This window comes from Podospora anserina, chromosome 6 (genome assembly GCF_000226545.1).
Source record: "Podospora anserina S mat+ genomic DNA chromosome 6, supercontig 2".
NCBI lineage: Eukaryota > Fungi > Ascomycota > Sordariomycetes > Sordariales > Podosporaceae > Podospora > Podospora anserina.
In genome coordinates, this window is record NW_001914857.1 from 2,941,120 (window position 1) to 2,957,192 (window position 16,073).

Sequence of the window (16,073 nt, forward strand, 5' to 3'; positions counted from 1 at the left end):
GATTCCGGTTGAGTTTGTTACTGAGGTTGGGGTGCCGATGGAGGTTGGGGATGAGGTTATGGGTGTGGGTGGAAGGAGGTGGAGGGTTGTTGAGAAGAGTTTGGTTTAAGAGGTGGAATGTGGTGCTACACGACAGTCTTGAATTTGAGTGTCTATAATTGTCGAAAGTGGCTTCTTGGCTTGAGGCATGGCCGCTCTGCCGCAGCCGTGCCATCACGGGCCGCTCTAAGGCTGAAGTCTAAACCCCCCGTAGCTGATCCTTGGCGGTCAGATTGGGAAGTCTTGCCTAAGCCGTGTTGAAGTCTTGGATGGAGTCCTAGTTGCGATCTGACTGTCAAACACCGATGAGTCAGCACTGGCGTCGCACGCCCAATGGATGGCCGGTTTCAAAATGTAGGTGGCTGACAATATTGGACTGACGGAGAAGCCATACAACGTCAAAAGCTTCAAAATGTCCATAAAGCTGCCTATAAAGCCAGAAAATATGAACTTTTGATCATCACATTCCATCCATTCATTCTCTTTCAGGTTATCATCCACAAGAACCAACGCTGAATCTGGCATTCGGCTTCCTCTCTTTACTTCGATCTTTTTGTTAACGGCGCCATTAATCTATTCAACTCAAAATGAACCCTTACCAGCAGCAGCAACAGCAGCCCATCCCTTACAGCAATTTCGGCACCACTGGCGGTCACGTAGCCTCCTACAATACCGGAAGACACGCCCAAGCTAACCCAGGAACGCAAAGCTTCAGCGGCTATGGCAATGGCGTTGCCTACGCCCAGCCCATCCCTCATGCCTCCCAGGCCGCCTTGACCTCCCACTTTGCAGACAGCGCCCGCACCCAAGTCAACTACGCCCGTACCCACAACGGCCGTCCAGGCTCATCCGCCGAACGTGAACAATACCAAAACATCCCCTCCAACATCCAAATGCCCGGTGCAGCAGCCACCTACGTCGCCCCCGGAACAGTCTACGGCGGGCCTGGGAACTCTGACCCGAGACATGGAAATGTCATGTATGCTTCTACCTCGCTGAAGGGCAACCCCCCAGGACCGACACGGAACAATCACGCACGCGTGGCGCCTGCGTTGAACGGTGCTGTTCCGGCAAACCATGACAAGAAAAAGAAGTGTGCCGAGCCGGCGGTGTTTAGCAACTATGCATATGACCACAGGGGAACACAGGCGCAGAACATGGGTGGGAGTGTCTATCCGATTACTACGAATGGCAACACTTACTTGCCGCCTTGTGGGCATGCCAACCCGAATGTCAAGCCTGGTTGTAGGCATTGTGTGGCTGCTATTGGGGCCACTTCTCGATCTTAAGTCTTGAAGAGAGATGTTTGGGGTTGACGGTGTTCGGGGATTTGTTCACACTGGAGTTGGGAGCTGAGGGTTAGTGTACTAGGATGAGGGTTGGGGTACTAGATATACGCGCACCTGGGCTTGGTGGTGTTAAACTCAAAAGTCAGGTAACCAGCCACGGCGCACAGACAATTTACACACTTTTGGATTTTGCACGCCTGCACAGACCAATATCTTCCATCTATCAATCCATCCAAACCCTCCCAACTTTTGAAAGTTTTCTTATTTTTTTCCCTCGCCCTCCGGGGCATTCGGTCAATTTGAAACAATACAGAGAAAATTAGCATGGCACCTGGACCAAGGATGACACGCTACTCAAAGAGACGCTCCCAATTTTTTCATCACGATCGTGGTTATGCTGCGATATGGGGAAGAACTTGCGTTGGAAAGTGGATGCTGTGTTGCTCACGCGACCTGACGTTGGTGTTTACCTCCACCGCCCTGTTCTCTATACAAATCTAGATAACCTCAATCTTGACGGTCACTCCCTTCATCACCTTATCTTTATCCAACGAAAGCGTGTACACCTTCTTGTCCTCCGCAGTTCCATTCCTCGAAAACACCGTCCCATCCGTCGACTTATCCCCCCCACCTTCGCCTCATCCACCACCCTGCCACCAATCTTTCCAAACCACCCCATCACCGTTGCGAACCTAAGCAGAAACCAAAAAGCGCACCAGACCAACCCCCACACAAACGCAGTAGCTCTTTCTTGAAGAAATTTCTCCTTGTCCGTCATTGGCGTCCCATTGTCTTTTAGTACGCTTCCCGTCGGTTTATCAGACCTCGTTAGCGGAGAGACAACATGAATGTTGTCGGCGAAATGCTCCCAGTCGTTGAGGTAGTAGCGTTCGAGATAGAGGTGGACGACTCAGGGGAGGTCGTTGACGAGGAGCATCACCCAGAGGTAGCACTTTAGTAGTGTGACGTCGCGGGAGCGAGGGATGATGAAGGTGAAGAGTGTTTGGAGGAGGGTCAGGCGCTCGACGTGGATTGGTTGGAGGTTGGGGACGGAGGAGAAGAGGTCCCTGAGGAAGCAGAGGGGCTCGATGATGCCCCAGAGGAGGTAGGGGATTTTAGGGAGGGCGAGAGGGGGGGTTTGGGTGGGGGTCATGGTGTCCTGGCCAATTCTGCTGGGAGAGGTTTTGTTGAAAAGCTGGTAGTAAACTTGGGGAATATGAAGCCGATGTATTCCAAAATGGAGAGTGATAAAGGGAAAGAGCAAAGCGCCAATGTGAGCAAAAGTGCCGCTACTGACGGACCAGGTCATAGCCTGGCGCCATGCCTCATTGATCAAATATCAGTATTGGAAGCCACTGCTGAACTTGAACGCTGCTGTATTTCTGAGTCTGAGTATAAAAGGAAGTTTGTACAGAATACTGATGATTAGTGATATCTTTGTTGGTATCCCCCATTTTGTTGGTATGGGCTGGCAATTGGCGACACGTGATGCCACTCTACGACCTCAGGATCGGGCTGGCTCATGCCGGCCGGCTTCAGGTTGGTGATGCTGTGGCTTTCAAACGCCATGGGGGAGCTGCCGTAGCTCTCCTCATCAACACGCGTGTCAAGAGCGTCACCATATGACTGCACCATGCGGACAGAGTCTTCCTGTCCCTTGTATCCCGAGGGCGGGGCTGATCCGCTTGATGGTCCGGACTGTTTATATGGGGCGGGCTTTTTGTTGGAGACGAAGAGCTGGGGAAAGGCTGTGAGACATGCGACGATAATTGCTGGTGGTCTGGTTAGCATGGGGTGTTTGGTTCTCTAAAAGAGTATAGATCAGCCTACCAATGCAAGTTTCGATATAACTCCACAGCCACACATAGCTCGGATCAACCTGACCATTTGCCCAGGTCGCCGAGCTGATGCCAACTACCCTCAGAATGGCAACCAACATTGTGAGAAGTGTGAGGGAAAATAGTCCAATGACGGCCAGCTTTTTGGCCATCCGAAGTTTGGAGTCCCAGATCAACATGACAGGAATGGACAAAACTGTCATTGTTAGCACCCGCAAGCCAGACAAGCTTGAGATGAAAACTTACCGGCAGCATCAGACAACACATCCAAGGCACAATTAATCCTGAGCGTTAGGTTGGCATACTGGATAGCCGGAGGCTCAGTACACTGAGCCATGATATCAAAGCCCTTCGCAACCAAGCATCCCCACTGAGAATCGCCGATGGAGGTAAGCCATGTTGCCACCACAAATCCCAGGACCGACCACCAAGCGACTCTGATCTTTGTCATGTGCCAACCAATCCTCCTAAAGAAAAGGAGAAGCGAGAGCTTCACACAAGCCAATGTGCTGTAAAAGAAGACCTGTTCGACAAAAAAGACCCGCATGGTGATTTCGACATCCTTCATGAACTGTTGCAGGTCTGTTGGAAAGGCCGTCCCCGATCCTACAGCTAATATAAACCAGAACTTCGGTGCTGCCCATTGCCACAGTGCTGATGCTGCGATAACGAAAACGGTGCCGAATATGAGGACGGTGTCATCCCAGAACAGTCGACGTGTGGCTCTTAGGCGGGTGTAGAGGCGAACACTGAGAAAGATAGCAGCTATCGAGGCGGCCGTCCAGGAACCTGCCTGTATGCACAAAGAGGCGTCAGCTATTGTGGAAAGGATTTGGGTATGGAAGCGAGCATAACCGAGCGGCCGTGCAACGTGGGCTGCTTGCTTACCATGAAATTCGTCACAGGGACGGCAGCTGGTGAGTTGAGCTTCTGGCTCGCTGAGAGTTCCATGATTTCTGCTGTCCTCGAAGCTTCTGTAGGAACCCAAATTCTCCAGGAAGAATGATCGTCACAAGACTGAGATGTTGATCCACTGCTCGCTGCGGCAGAATGAGAAAAGAAGGCAGAGTTCGGAGCTCGGGAACGCGCGGACCAAGGCAAGATATTGCGAGCAATGGATCGAGCTGAACGGCGCAGGCAAGGAACTAGCAACGATTTGCAGGGAAGAGCAATCTCGTGGTCGCTTCCAGCACCCGACCTACACAGATGGCTGCGGCAAGGAGGTGGAACGTCCAAAGTCTCGTCCGCCAAAAAATTCCCCGTTGGGGAACTATGCTTCCCCCCCAGATCGGTGCATTGTTGATATGGTGGCATTCGGCCGAGATTGAAATGTGCAAGTGTTGTGATGGGGGCTAAAAAAAGGTGATGTTGGCGGCACAGTCTGGCGAGGATGGTGGCACAGCACCTGCATAGTTCCGACGACCAATGCCCCGGGCCTCATGGAGCATGGAGGAAGCGCCCGTTCAAGAACAGTGCTTCATGTTTCCCCAGCCCGTAAGCACTACACCATGCAGTTGGGTTGTCCGGACTGGGTTGCAAGATAAAACCGGTTGTTGCCGGTTGTTGGTGAGATAGAAAGCAACACAAAGCTCGGTGCTGGTCTCTCGAGCAAGAAAATGGGTCAAGCCTTGCGAATTCATCAACTCTCGAATAAAAAGCAAGAAGGTTTCCCATATGTTGGGCGGTATATTTGCTGATTCCGTGGACATGGCCCCTGGGTTCCTGAGTCTTGTATGCTTGCCACTGCAAACAACCAACATACCACCTACATCATGCCTGTTGGGTGACTCGACACTGAAAAGCATCTCTCACCGGGACAACTTCCAAACCTCTTGCTCAAAACAAGCCACAAAAACACCCAACGCAAGCGATACGTGCGGTGCCTAAAGCGAAACTCTGCCAACCCAAAAGAAACTTCCTCAAGTCCCCACAATGTGCCCGTTGGATACCTCTTGTATAACATTCGGCCTGATCAGAGTACTTTTGATGGCGCTGCACATTTTTGACACATGCCAGTGCAACTTTTATGGCATATTCCATCAGAGAGATTACTCCTCCTTCGACTAAAAATGCCAATGCAGATCGTCGATTATCCTTTTGAACTGCCAGACTTCGGGAGGCCATAACGCCATTGGAGCCTTCGTATGGGCCACGTGAAGACTTTTGATTTCATCTGCTTGAAGTCGAGACAGTAAGTTATTCCCGTAACGAAGATAGAGATACCTACCGAAGAATGATTCCCTGAAGACATTCGTAATCACGGGATCTTTATTGTCTCTTTTTCTGAGGGCGAGTAACATGGCAGCCGCGGGAACGGTAAAGTCGAACTTACCCGAAGTGAATAGTTTGCCCAGCCTGATGGCGAGAAAGGCTTCTTCCCTTTTTACCAATATGTATAAGCCGTGAACATTACGATGCATATGATTAAGTGTCAGCGCCTGCCGCAGCGACAGGATGCCCCCATCTTCAACCAGAGACTTCCAGCGCCACTCTTCACCGAGTTCCAGAAGCAAATAAAACAAGCCCTAGTCAATGAGTGCACCGAGATCTGTCTGCACACAGGTACCTGAGATTTTCAGGTCACCTTGTGAGCGATATGCCCCAAAGTAATTCCCACTCTCACTACCGCTGTATCGAATATCATGCAGCCACCTGAGGGATTTGTCTCCTTCGTAGGTCTCGTACTGCTAGAAGTAGTTGAGTAGTTCCAGCTCGGAAATGAAGGTCGTCGAGGGTAGCTTTGTGGTATCGAGCATCAGAAGTTTGACTTGGTCTCGAAAATCCCGCAAGTGATCGAGGTGTTCCATTCTGTACACCGCATACTGCAGCGCGAAGAGAAGCGAGCTGCTCTAGCTTATAAAGTTGCAGTCTAATTCACACTGGAAGGTCAAATGGCTCCTCAGAAGTTCGGCGGTATGTCGAGGGTCGGTGAGCTTGTGTTGGAATCGCTTTCTAGTATGAGGGTAGAACGAGGCGAAGATATCCAGCTGTTGGGACTCCCGTGAAAGTTCCGTTGTGCAACGCGGGCGGACGTAGCCGTCAGTTGTTTCTCCGTGGGATTTGGGTGTAAACACGCGAAATAGATATCGTGGAATATGCTCGCTTCAGAAATTTCGGAAGAAATCGTGTGTTCTTGGTGGAAGAGGGTCGAAGGAATTGGATCTTGTAGCATGGTGTCGCTTTTTCATGGGCCGTCTCCATGGTGACCTTGTCTAAGGTGCTCGACTTGTGCGAAGGCCTGCAGTGATTCTTCCTAGGTGTTGAATGAATGGAGAAGAAAAAGAGGTGAGACTGGGGTAAGCCAGGTTGCACTCAGGTCAATGGAAGAACTTAATGGAAGAACCTTTGGCTTGATATGTGTGGAAGGGAGTGGAAAAGACAAACAAAGCAGCAAACGCAAACGGTGTATCATCGGCTAGGTGCCTGAATGGCACGTATCTGGTAGCAGGCCACACACTCGGTCCAATAAAGTTGCGTCACGAATACTAATACCTGCGCACTTGGTTGGGCTTAGACCGGTTGCTGTAAATAAGCTAACAAAAGAAAAAAGCATTGGTCGGTATCGCGCTTCCAGTCCATGTCAACAATCACTAAATCGCTATAAACTATGTTTTAGCGCCTTTCAACTATCCTTTAACACCCTTTTAACTATCTTTTAAAGCTTTAAATTACCCTTTAAGCATTTTTAACTGTATTTCCACGTCCTTCAACTATTCTTGAAGACCTATTAGATATCCCTTAACGCTAAATAATGATCCTTTGAAACATAGTCAAATTCAATATGGATGGGGGGCGTTGGTTAGATAAGGTAAACAGAGGGCTTCGTAAAGGCTCTCTCCAAACAAAACAAAACGATATGCTTAATGACCCAATCCATGCCTTCAATTCAGTCTTTCAAAGTCCAACTTCACCCATTGCAGTCAATCTGGAAGATTATCAAAATCTCGCCTTCAACCCGGCACAAACTTAGGAAGAGCTATCGGTGCTGGTATGCCTTCGGTTAGTTCATGTTCGGTCCGTGCTGACATCCCAATGGCCCTTCAATCTGGGGAAGGGCACATGAGAGTGCACATAGGGCAGTGGCAAAGGACAGTGCTTGCTTACTCCGAGGGCAGGTCCAAATGCGCCATTGCGTCCACGATTAGATCGGTGGGCTCGTCGTGCTCCGTGTCATCATCAGAAAACATTCCATCCACATATTCCAAATAGTCAAAATGTTCTTGGATGTCTTGGATGAGAATCCTGAACTGCGTGACCTCCGGGAGCATCAGCTCGGTGGGAACGTTGGTCTCTACTAGCTGGTAGACATCGATGATATCAGCTGATGTAGGAAGTGGAAGTTAGTGTCTTTTTAGAGTCATCATAGCCCGCTCCGAAGAGATTATACTCACCGCGAAACTTTTCCTTGAAGACGCCGAGAATGACGGGGTCTTGCCGAATTCTTTGTTTGAGGGCAAGAAACATAGCAGCCGCAGGTACTGTGAGGTCCAAGTGACGTGAATGAAACAGTTCGCCAAGGTGGATGGCCTGGAGAACTTCTTCCGTTGAAGCAGGGTTATCCGAGCTGTGAAGCTTCCCGCGAAGTGAAATTATACCTCCACCGCGGACGAGATTCTTCCCCCATCGCCATTGCTCACCGAGCACTGGGACCAAGCGGAATAAGCCACGGTCTTTTAGTGACTCAAGATCCGTCTGCACGCAGGCACCTGCTATATTCAGGTCACCTTGCGAGAGGTACTCCCCGTAATAAAAGCCTTTCTTGTGGCAATCAAGCCGTAGGTTGAGCAACTCCTTCAAGGTCCACGGTTCTTCTTCCGACTGGCGTTTGTCGGGTCCGTAAGAAGCAAAGAACTTCAGAAGTTCTACTTCGGAAATGAACGTGCGTCGAGGCAACTTGGTGGTGTCGAGCAAGAGGACTTTTACATCTTTCCAATTGGTCCTAACTCCAGGAGCTACTTTGCCATTGGAGTCGCGACGATGGTCAAAATATGCGCTTCTGCAAAGCGCATAATGCAGGGAAAAAAGCAGCGAGCTGCTCCAACTGACAAACGGGCAATCTGAGCTAGCGTTTGGCCAACAGGCGAAGTTGAAATGTCTTCTCAGAAGCTTAGCAGCAACTGACGGATTGGTAATCCGGTCGGGATAGCGATGTGCAATGTCAGGATGGAACGAAGCGAAAATATCTAGACACTGGGGTTCCGGGTGCCCTGGGGCCGTTGTAGACAGTGGGCGAACGTGCGAGGTAGTGGTCTCGCCGCATGACTTTGGTGTGTATACACGGAAGAGATATCGGGGAATGTCGTTGCTCCGGAAGTATTGCAGATGGTCGTTTGGGATTGGAGCGCGTGGTGGATAAAATGGAAGACGCTTCTGAAGTGAGGGGATTGATTGGGGTTCCGATACGGGTTCAGAGTCCGATTGTAGCACGGCGGCTTGCACTCTCTCTGAAGTGTTGGTCGTTGAATGTAATGGCAGAGACTCTTCGACTGAGGGGCCGGATCCAGGTTCGGAGTCCGAGTCCGAGTCGGACATCAATGTCACTATTCTTCTAATGCTGCTCATTGTCGCGAATTTGGGTGAACCGAAGGATGAAAGTCGGCAAAAGTCAAAGGGTGAGTTCGATTCTCTTATACACAAAACGTGTCACACGGTAAAGGCCAACCTCCAGAGGCCACGACCAACAACAACGCCAAATATCATCTTAAGGAGGGGGAGCTGCACGTCGTGAGCCTCTCGTCAAGAGTAAGGCAGACAATCAGAGGCAAGGCGGGTATCAAAGGAATCCTATTGGCCCAGAGAGATATTGAAGGACTTGGCAGAGGCGTGAGGCACGAAGGCACAGACCATTTGACTGGAAATAAATACGCGTTCAAGATCACTGTATTACTCTGAGTTTTTCTTCATCATGGACTTCGAGGCCATTGAAGATTATTAGCCTGAATTGAACCATGAGTTCCAAGCTCTGATATTACAGCCCTTGTCACAAAACGAGAGGGCAAGCCTGGAACACGGCAGCAATTGCTTCAGTTCGGGCTCAAGCATTAGTACCCGACGATGAGGCTGTAGTTGACACTCTCCCAGATACTCGAGCCAATTACGATCGAAGCCTCCATGTTGTGCAAGGTGGCACATGCAAGACAGCATCCTTACCTATCCAGAGAGCAGGAGTTATCCATGTATCTGACTTCAGTCTAGCTAGAACTGCAAGACGACTTACGGCGTCGGAGTGAGGCCCATATGATGCTGGATTGTCCCTTCCCGTTATTATCTGGAATGTACACGGATTTGGGTTGTTCCGCCTGCTCGAAAGCCTGACCAGCAACTGCCTATCAGCGTTGTCAAGCACCGCCACAACGTTTTGCTCTCCAGCGAATAGTAGTCCCAGACCGCGATTATCATTGCGGCCCATCGCATATAACCCCGCATATGGTTTCTGCGTGGGACGTCCATGGCCTCGACCTCCTCACTCGATAGACAGACCCATCCCAACTTGACCGCCACCATGTCGTCACCCGATGATACAAACGACACGCTATCCTTAGTGTCATCATTCTACGGCCCTGGAAACATCAGCTGCTGGCTACTCACCATCGCTGCCGTGCTCGTGACATGGACGCTCAACCCGAGATCCCGCCAACAGGACACTATCACCCTGGACTTCATGGCCGCCCTCGCGATTCCATCAATCGCAGCCGGGCATTTGTTCTACCTTGTTTTCTCCCGTCAAAGCCATGATGAGCTAGGCGAGGAAGCACCATCTATCGACGGCGCCAATTTATTTACAAGCTCGTCACAAACAGCCATCCGGTATGCTGCCGCAGTAGAAGCGCCGCTCAATGTGTGTGAAACCTTCTCCAGTGTGGCTCTTACGATGTTTGTAATAGCGGCATGGAACGGGGGACCTCGCAGAGCTTTCGCTGTGGTGGTTGCCGGCCTATTGGCGTTTTCGACCGAGATCAGTCTCTTCATTCAGACTGCTGGCATCGAAGCAGCCACGTCGAATCTTGGCCGCCCATTCTTGTTCAACTCTCTCGTGACAATGGTCGTAATCCTTGTCATGTTGACCTTCTTCCTCGCGGTGCTGCTGATAATCGGAATCATGGCTGTCGACTTTAGACTCCGGAGACTTGTTGCTATTAGCGACGCAACCCGTACAGAAATGGAACAGACATTGAGCCTGAAGATAGCAAACGCACAACGAGTAGAGAGGCTCACGATGTGGCTTGCGATTATTCCTTCAGCAGTGTTTGCGCCGAGTGGCTTATTGGTCGCAATACTATCAGCCACCGGATGGCTTGAGGAGACAACATACATCGCTGATGAGCATGGAAAAACGAGGTTGTTATTCTTCATACCAAGAAGCATGGCCACTATTACCGAGTTGGACCAGGCGGTTTCCTTGGCTATAGGTATCTTGACGCTTTGCTTCAGCCTTTGGGATGCACTGAGGGTGAAATGGCAAGCTGACATAGAGAAACGGGGGTTAATCGATGAGGATCTAGCGAGTGATCAAGGCCTGACTGTCAGGAGCATACTCATGAGTAGCGCGGCAGGAAGACAGCTTTTAGAAAGAAACATGATGTAGAAATGAGACATCTCGCCCGCCCCAATATGCCCAACATAGGTGCCTTCTGCCTCCTGGAAAGCCTGAACAGTGGTTGTCCTATCACAGAGTGCGATGACCGCCGCCGCATGGTTCTCGCCCACAAAAACCAATCCCAGGCCATAACATTATCGTAAAGACACCAAGCCCAAGCTGATATAAACCCCACCATCACCTGCTTTTGCCCATCTTGTCACCGTACCCTTTCTAAGTCTAAACTCACCATACGATGTCTTCCCTGCCAAACACTGACGAGTTCTCCGACATCTCATCCCTCTACGGCCCAGGCATCCTGGTACTGCCTCCTAGCCTCCGTTACCATCACCTGGCTCTTCAACCACAACCACCGCGGCAAAGACACCCTAACCAACGATCTAATCGCAGCCCTTGCCTTCCCAGCCGTGGCATCAGGCCACGCGTTGCACCTCATCCTCTCCGCACCACCCTACCGATGGGAACAATACGGCTACTCTGACGAGTCACTTCAATTTCGTATCTGGCTCACGTGTCCCCACGACTTTGACACCGCGAGCATCAACCGGTACTACCGGGCGGTAGAAGCACCCCTGACTGTGTGTAACCAGTTTGTTCAGCTGGGAATCATTCTCTTGTTTGCAGCTGCTGGGACACGTCGGCCTTGGAGCGCGTCTTGGATCTTTTGCGTATGGCTGCTGACCATGTGGACGGAGTCGGTCATGTTGCTGAAGGGGGGTGTTCGGCTATTTTTCTACTACGTTCTGATGTCAACAGCGTTTGCATGCTCGTCACTTTGGCTGCATTTCGTTGACAAGTTTGCGTGGGGAATGAGGGGGGATGGTTCGTCAAGTCGCATCATCCCAGCGCATCGACTGGATATGTCTCGACTTTTAGACGCTGGCAAGATCGGCAGTTTCCTGATTTTACCTTTCAGTAAATTCTTGATTCGGTTCAAGGATGTTGTCCTGTCGGTGTGGAGGTTTCGTGATGTCAAAGGCGATCAAGACATTCTCCAAGAGTTTCAAGAACTGTGGTGTTCAGGCTGGGTTCGTGGCCCTATCCTTCTTCTGTTGTATGTGGCGAGCTTCATTGTGCCAGGATTATACGCACAAAGGGCTCCGTTTCTGGCCCGGGGGGTGTCGTTCTACGGCCCCAGAAGTCCATCGGCGATCACTGGCCTTGATCAAGCAGTTTCTCTTTCCATAGGAGTTGTGACCTTGGGTTTTAGTATGTGGAGTGCTGTCCAGTCGAAGTATAGACAGACTGCTGAAGAGGGCACGGGTCCGGCGGTCTAGAGCCATCGATTTGCATGAATGCTGGCAGATGGCCTATCGAAGACGAGGAGTGTTGAGCTTGATACTGGAATCAAAGCATTGGCGAAAGTATACCTTAATCACCTGGAAACGTCAATGCAAACAGCCCTTCGGGACGGCTTATGTTCAAAAGGGCAAGACGGACCACATTGAGGTGATAATATCACATGCAGCATTACCTTGTCCATCCTCGCCGCACGTCAAGACGTCTGTAGGCACGCCCAAGAAAGGAGTGCCGTGAGACTTCAAGACCCCTTCCCAAACGGCTCCCCAATGCAACCCAGGCACCCGCCAAGCTCACCCGCCAACTCAGCCTCCCGCACGCGGATTCCTCGCATATTGAGCCCCACCCGGAAGATCGAAAAAAAGACACAAGGTGCTGACAAGATCAGCTCTCCCACACCCTCCTCCCATGGAACAAGCACCCCTGATTGGCCGCCTTACTTCCCGGACCCGGAAAAACACCACTGCTGAATCATCTTCTGATGGAGGGGGAAAATCTAACTTCATGTGATTGGAGCGGGGAAGCTGAGCATCTTCAAACCCGTGCCTTAGCATTGACCAGTCCAAAATATAGATGGGGGCTTTCATGAGCTCTTCTCAGAATGGCGAAACCCATCAGTATGGTGGCGGCAAGGACATGCGGGTTCCTACATGGCAGCGCTGTAGAACCATTGCCCCGAAGAGAAGAATACGCAGGGAGAGATATTTAGTTGTAAAGCACGACCGGTTAGGTCTGATCGAGGTGATCATGCCGCGTAGAGAAGCTCCTCGACATGGCCACAATGCTGGTGTATCACAGTATCAGATGATCTGTTGGTGATTCCTGTTGTATGGTATGCTTCGCCGGTTCGATGATTGTGCGTTGACTGCGCAAGCGTTTTTGGGCCCTTTCATCCGGCCGTGGGGTCGAGTGCGTAAGGGGTTTGAGATTTGGGACGGAAAGATGAGGGCTGTTTTTGGCATGGTTGGTGGTTGTGACACACTGTGCCGCAACTGCTTCCTCTCTCCGGCTCAGCAACCCACCAACATCCCTGGGGCGAGGTGCTCGGTAGAGGTCGAGCTGGCAATCCGATTGAACCGCGGAAACCAGTGCCTCTCGCTAGATCTGCCTTGTTCCAAGAACCCGGGGTCGCGCTTGAAGCGAGACAGCTTTATTCGTCGTGAAAGGATGGCTTGGGCGGTTGCAAAATAAATGAAGGATACGCAGCATCGGGGCCGGCAGAGCCTCTGGCGAGATCTTAAGCAGATCGTGAGCCACATCCCCCACGACTGTGGCACCCGCTCTGGAGATCATCTATCCGTAAATCTTCGGCATCTCATGTCCGTTCGGGTCCCGCTGGCTGCAGGGCTTCGCAATCGCCACGCTGGCCGGGATGTCAGCTCCCAGTGCAGCCCATGGTGGCACGGCACCATTGGCTTCATTAACTTCCATATTTACGCCCCCGTGCTCCACTACCTGGCTCCTGACGACCACCAGGCTGCTTTCACAGTATCCGCCCTTCCCAACGGCCGGCCCAGCATCCTGTGACCCGCCCTCCTGGCAGTCCAACATCGCCGGCGGAGGTTTTCACTATTACTCTCCCGCTGTCTGCCCCGAAGGGTTCCATGTTGGTCCCAGTTGCGGTTTAACCAGGACAAGAACAGCCGAGAGTTTTCCTGCAGTCGAAAAGGGAGAGACTGTTGCATACTGCGTACCAAAGGGCCTTACTTGCACCACAGATATCACCGATTACCGCGGCGGCGTATGGGGTTATACTCGTGATGGAACAGCCTGGGGTGCTAGAGTAACAGTTGGGCCAGCAATCCAGATCCGCTGGGTGGAAGCCGACTTAACCTTGTTCGAGACACATCCCCTCACGCCGGGCTTGACACTCGTCAAAAGCGAAATGGGTGTTGCCACAGCTGTTACCCGGTCTTTCACCACCGTCATATCGATTGACGATGCCGACTCGACGAGCCTCATTATCGACACCACACCAAACCACGATGGGGGGCGAGGGCCTAGTATCGAAACCGGGGGGGCAGCGCCAGACACCAGGGAACCAGACACCGCGGCATCAAACGGGGGTAATACAAGCGGCTTTGTGATTGGAAACTTGAACCAGGGATCAAGCATCGTGGTGATGGTGGTGGTCTCACTCATCGGAGCACTCATCCTCTCGACGATAGCTTGGTGCTTGATCAGACGATATAAGCGGAAAAAGAGACTGGAGAAGGAGATGCAGCATTCCAACAACGCCACGCATCAGGAAGTTGGACGGCAACATCACCGGGCATATGCTCCGGGATCGTTGAGAAGAAGCGGACCGAGACTGGATCCTCGTGAGAGAATGCAGATGGATGCCCAAAAAGTACTGCCATCTGACCCTCCAATTGCCATGAAGAAGCACTTGCCCCAAACAGCCCTGAGGATTGACCCACAACAAAGGCCAAAACCGACTCCACGACGCGGATACTCCGAGCTCGATACCAGCTCACCAGCTCTTGGGAGCGCACCAAACCCCGCTGAGCTCGAGGGAGACACCATAGAAACACCAGCAAAACCATGGGTTGTCCACCAAAGATCGTGGCTAAGAAGCCCCTCTGTCTATCACCCTCTCCAATCTCCACGGTCTTTCCATTCTTCGAGGTCGGCGCGGCGGACGGTGAGAGAATCGTTCGGCGAAAAGGTCAACGACCCGGCAACAGCGCTGGGACGGCTGAGAATACCTTCAGCTGCAAGGTCGACAATGTCCAGGTCATCGCCCACCTCAGCCAGTCCTCGATCAGGGAGCTTCTGGCGGATACCGCGAAGCCCAAGGAGCCCCAGGACTCCAACAAGTACCACATTGAGCCAGCAAATACCCCGACCACAACCAATCAAGTCTGGTCTCAGCAATGAAACGTCACTGTCGAATACGCCGCCAGACATTCTTGAGCGGCGCGACGGGGAGGGCCCCGGGAGTGGGCATCATGATTCGAGGTGATAAGTCGAGGTTTCGAGCTAAAACGCGCCGGGAAATTCGAAAGGCACAGATATGATGCTCCAAAAAGCCGATCACTCGAGTGATGTGCCCTATTTCAGCCTGACCAGGCCCATATTCGAAGGATCGAGATCGAGATGTCGAGAGAGAGGCGCGCATTGATTCGACAGACAAACACGCCCGCCCATCCGCACCGTCGTCGACGAAGCAAACAAGCAAAAAGTTAAAGCTCTTTGCTTGGCACACCTCAGCTCGGATGCAGCACTGACATCTCCCGATCAATCACCCAAAAGACAACGCGATAAGCCGATAAAAGCACCCAACTGCCACCCATGCACCCCTCCACAACCGGTCAAGTGCCCCGCAATTCTAGGCCCTTGCGCACCTCTCAGGACAGCTCCAGTGGCAACACAAGCTGCACGATGAGGAAGGATCACCCGCCAAAGGAACGCTGATGAACGAGACGGATGGTGGACGGCGAGCAGGCTCGATGGAGATGGTCTGACGTCTGGTATGATATCCTGGGACGATAAATCCTTCCATCTCTCTCGCCTCATCAGCCTACTTTCAATCATCTCTTCAACCTTTAAACAAACAACTCCATCAACTTCAATACCTCTGCCGTCTCAGTGCACCGAACCGCCAACAACGACAACCCCACCAACCACTTACACTAAAAATAACCACCACCACCACCACCACAACCACTTACACCACCACCACCATGTCCTCCGACAAACCCCACTTCAACACCACAATCTTCACCCAACCCTCCACAGACCTCACCACCTCCCTAGTTTCCTCCCCAACAACCACAACCAAATCCCCCTCCCCAACCCGCACCGCCGCCGCCCGCACCCGCGCCATGTCCGTGACAGAGGAATGGCAGCCCGTCATCGACCGCCGCCAGAGCTGGTCCGCCCAAGAGTACTCCCACGAGATGCACTCCAAGCTCGCCCAGCAGCACGACCTGCGGGGATCCATCGGCGACCGGTCGGTGGAGAGGGACAACGGGCAGGGGTTTAGTGAGCGTTAATTGGCACTCACAA

General features: G+C 51.9%; 5 protein-coding genes across 5 annotated transcripts, besides 6 other annotated features; 3 read left to right on the plus strand and 2 right to left on the minus strand.

Moving 5' to 3' along the window:
- Positions 1-1,489: 1,489 nt before the first annotated feature.
- Positions 1,490-1,742: a repeat region (U6 repeat).
- Positions 1,605-1,705: a sequence feature (Similar to U6 spliceosomal RNA (RFAM RF00026) (Erpin+Yass: E=9.4e-07);~snRNA).
- Positions 1,743-2,753: 1,011 nt separating the features above from the next.
- On the minus strand, positions 2,754-4,117 carry PODANS_6_8003 (uncharacterized protein; the record flags this gene model as incomplete). Its single annotated transcript, XM_001910694.1, has 4 exons — positions 2,754-3,026; positions 3,193-3,362; positions 3,413-3,959; positions 4,055-4,117. The coding sequence occupies 4 exons, from the start codon at positions 4,115-4,117 to the stop codon at positions 2,754-2,756; spliced, it is 1,053 nt and encodes a 350-aa protein (XP_001910729.1).
- Positions 4,118-6,760: 2,643 nt separating this feature from the next.
- Positions 6,761-7,003: a repeat region (MITE mantella).
- A 263-nt stretch (positions 7,004-7,266) lies between these two features.
- PODANS_6_8005 (uncharacterized protein) lies at positions 7,267-8,728 on the minus strand (the record flags this gene model as incomplete). The annotated part of the gene is made up of 2 exons (XM_001910695.1): positions 7,267-7,487; positions 7,558-8,728. 2 exons carry the CDS (start codon positions 8,726-8,728, stop codon positions 7,267-7,269), a joined length of 1,392 nt encoding a protein of 463 aa, XP_001910730.1.
- A 105-nt stretch (positions 8,729-8,833) lies between these two features.
- Positions 8,834-8,851: a sequence feature (primer 6PH4A).
- Positions 8,852-8,869: 18 nt separating this feature from the next.
- Positions 8,870-9,152: a long terminal repeat (LTR yeti).
- Positions 9,153-9,184: 32 nt separating this feature from the next.
- Positions 9,185-9,202: a sequence feature (primer 6PH4B).
- A 466-nt stretch (positions 9,203-9,668) lies between these two features.
- PODANS_6_8010 (uncharacterized protein) lies at positions 9,669-10,751 on the plus strand (the record flags this gene model as incomplete). Its single annotated transcript, XM_001910696.1, has 1 exon — positions 9,669-10,751. The coding sequence occupies one exon, from the start codon at positions 9,669-9,671 to the stop codon at positions 10,749-10,751; it is 1,083 nt and encodes a 360-aa protein (XP_001910731.1).
- Positions 10,752-13,434: 2,683 nt separating this feature from the next.
- PODANS_6_8020 (uncharacterized protein) lies at positions 13,435-15,027 on the plus strand (the record flags this gene model as incomplete). The annotated part of the gene is made up of 1 exon (XM_001910697.1): positions 13,435-15,027. One exon carries the CDS (start codon positions 13,435-13,437, stop codon positions 15,025-15,027), a length of 1,593 nt encoding a protein of 530 aa, XP_001910732.1.
- A 721-nt stretch (positions 15,028-15,748) lies between these two features.
- PODANS_6_8025 (uncharacterized protein) lies at positions 15,749-16,060 on the plus strand (the record flags this gene model as incomplete). The annotated part of the gene is made up of 1 exon (XM_001910698.1): positions 15,749-16,060. One exon carries the CDS (start codon positions 15,749-15,751, stop codon positions 16,058-16,060), a length of 312 nt encoding a protein of 103 aa, XP_001910733.1.
- Positions 16,061-16,073: the final 13 nt, after the last annotated feature.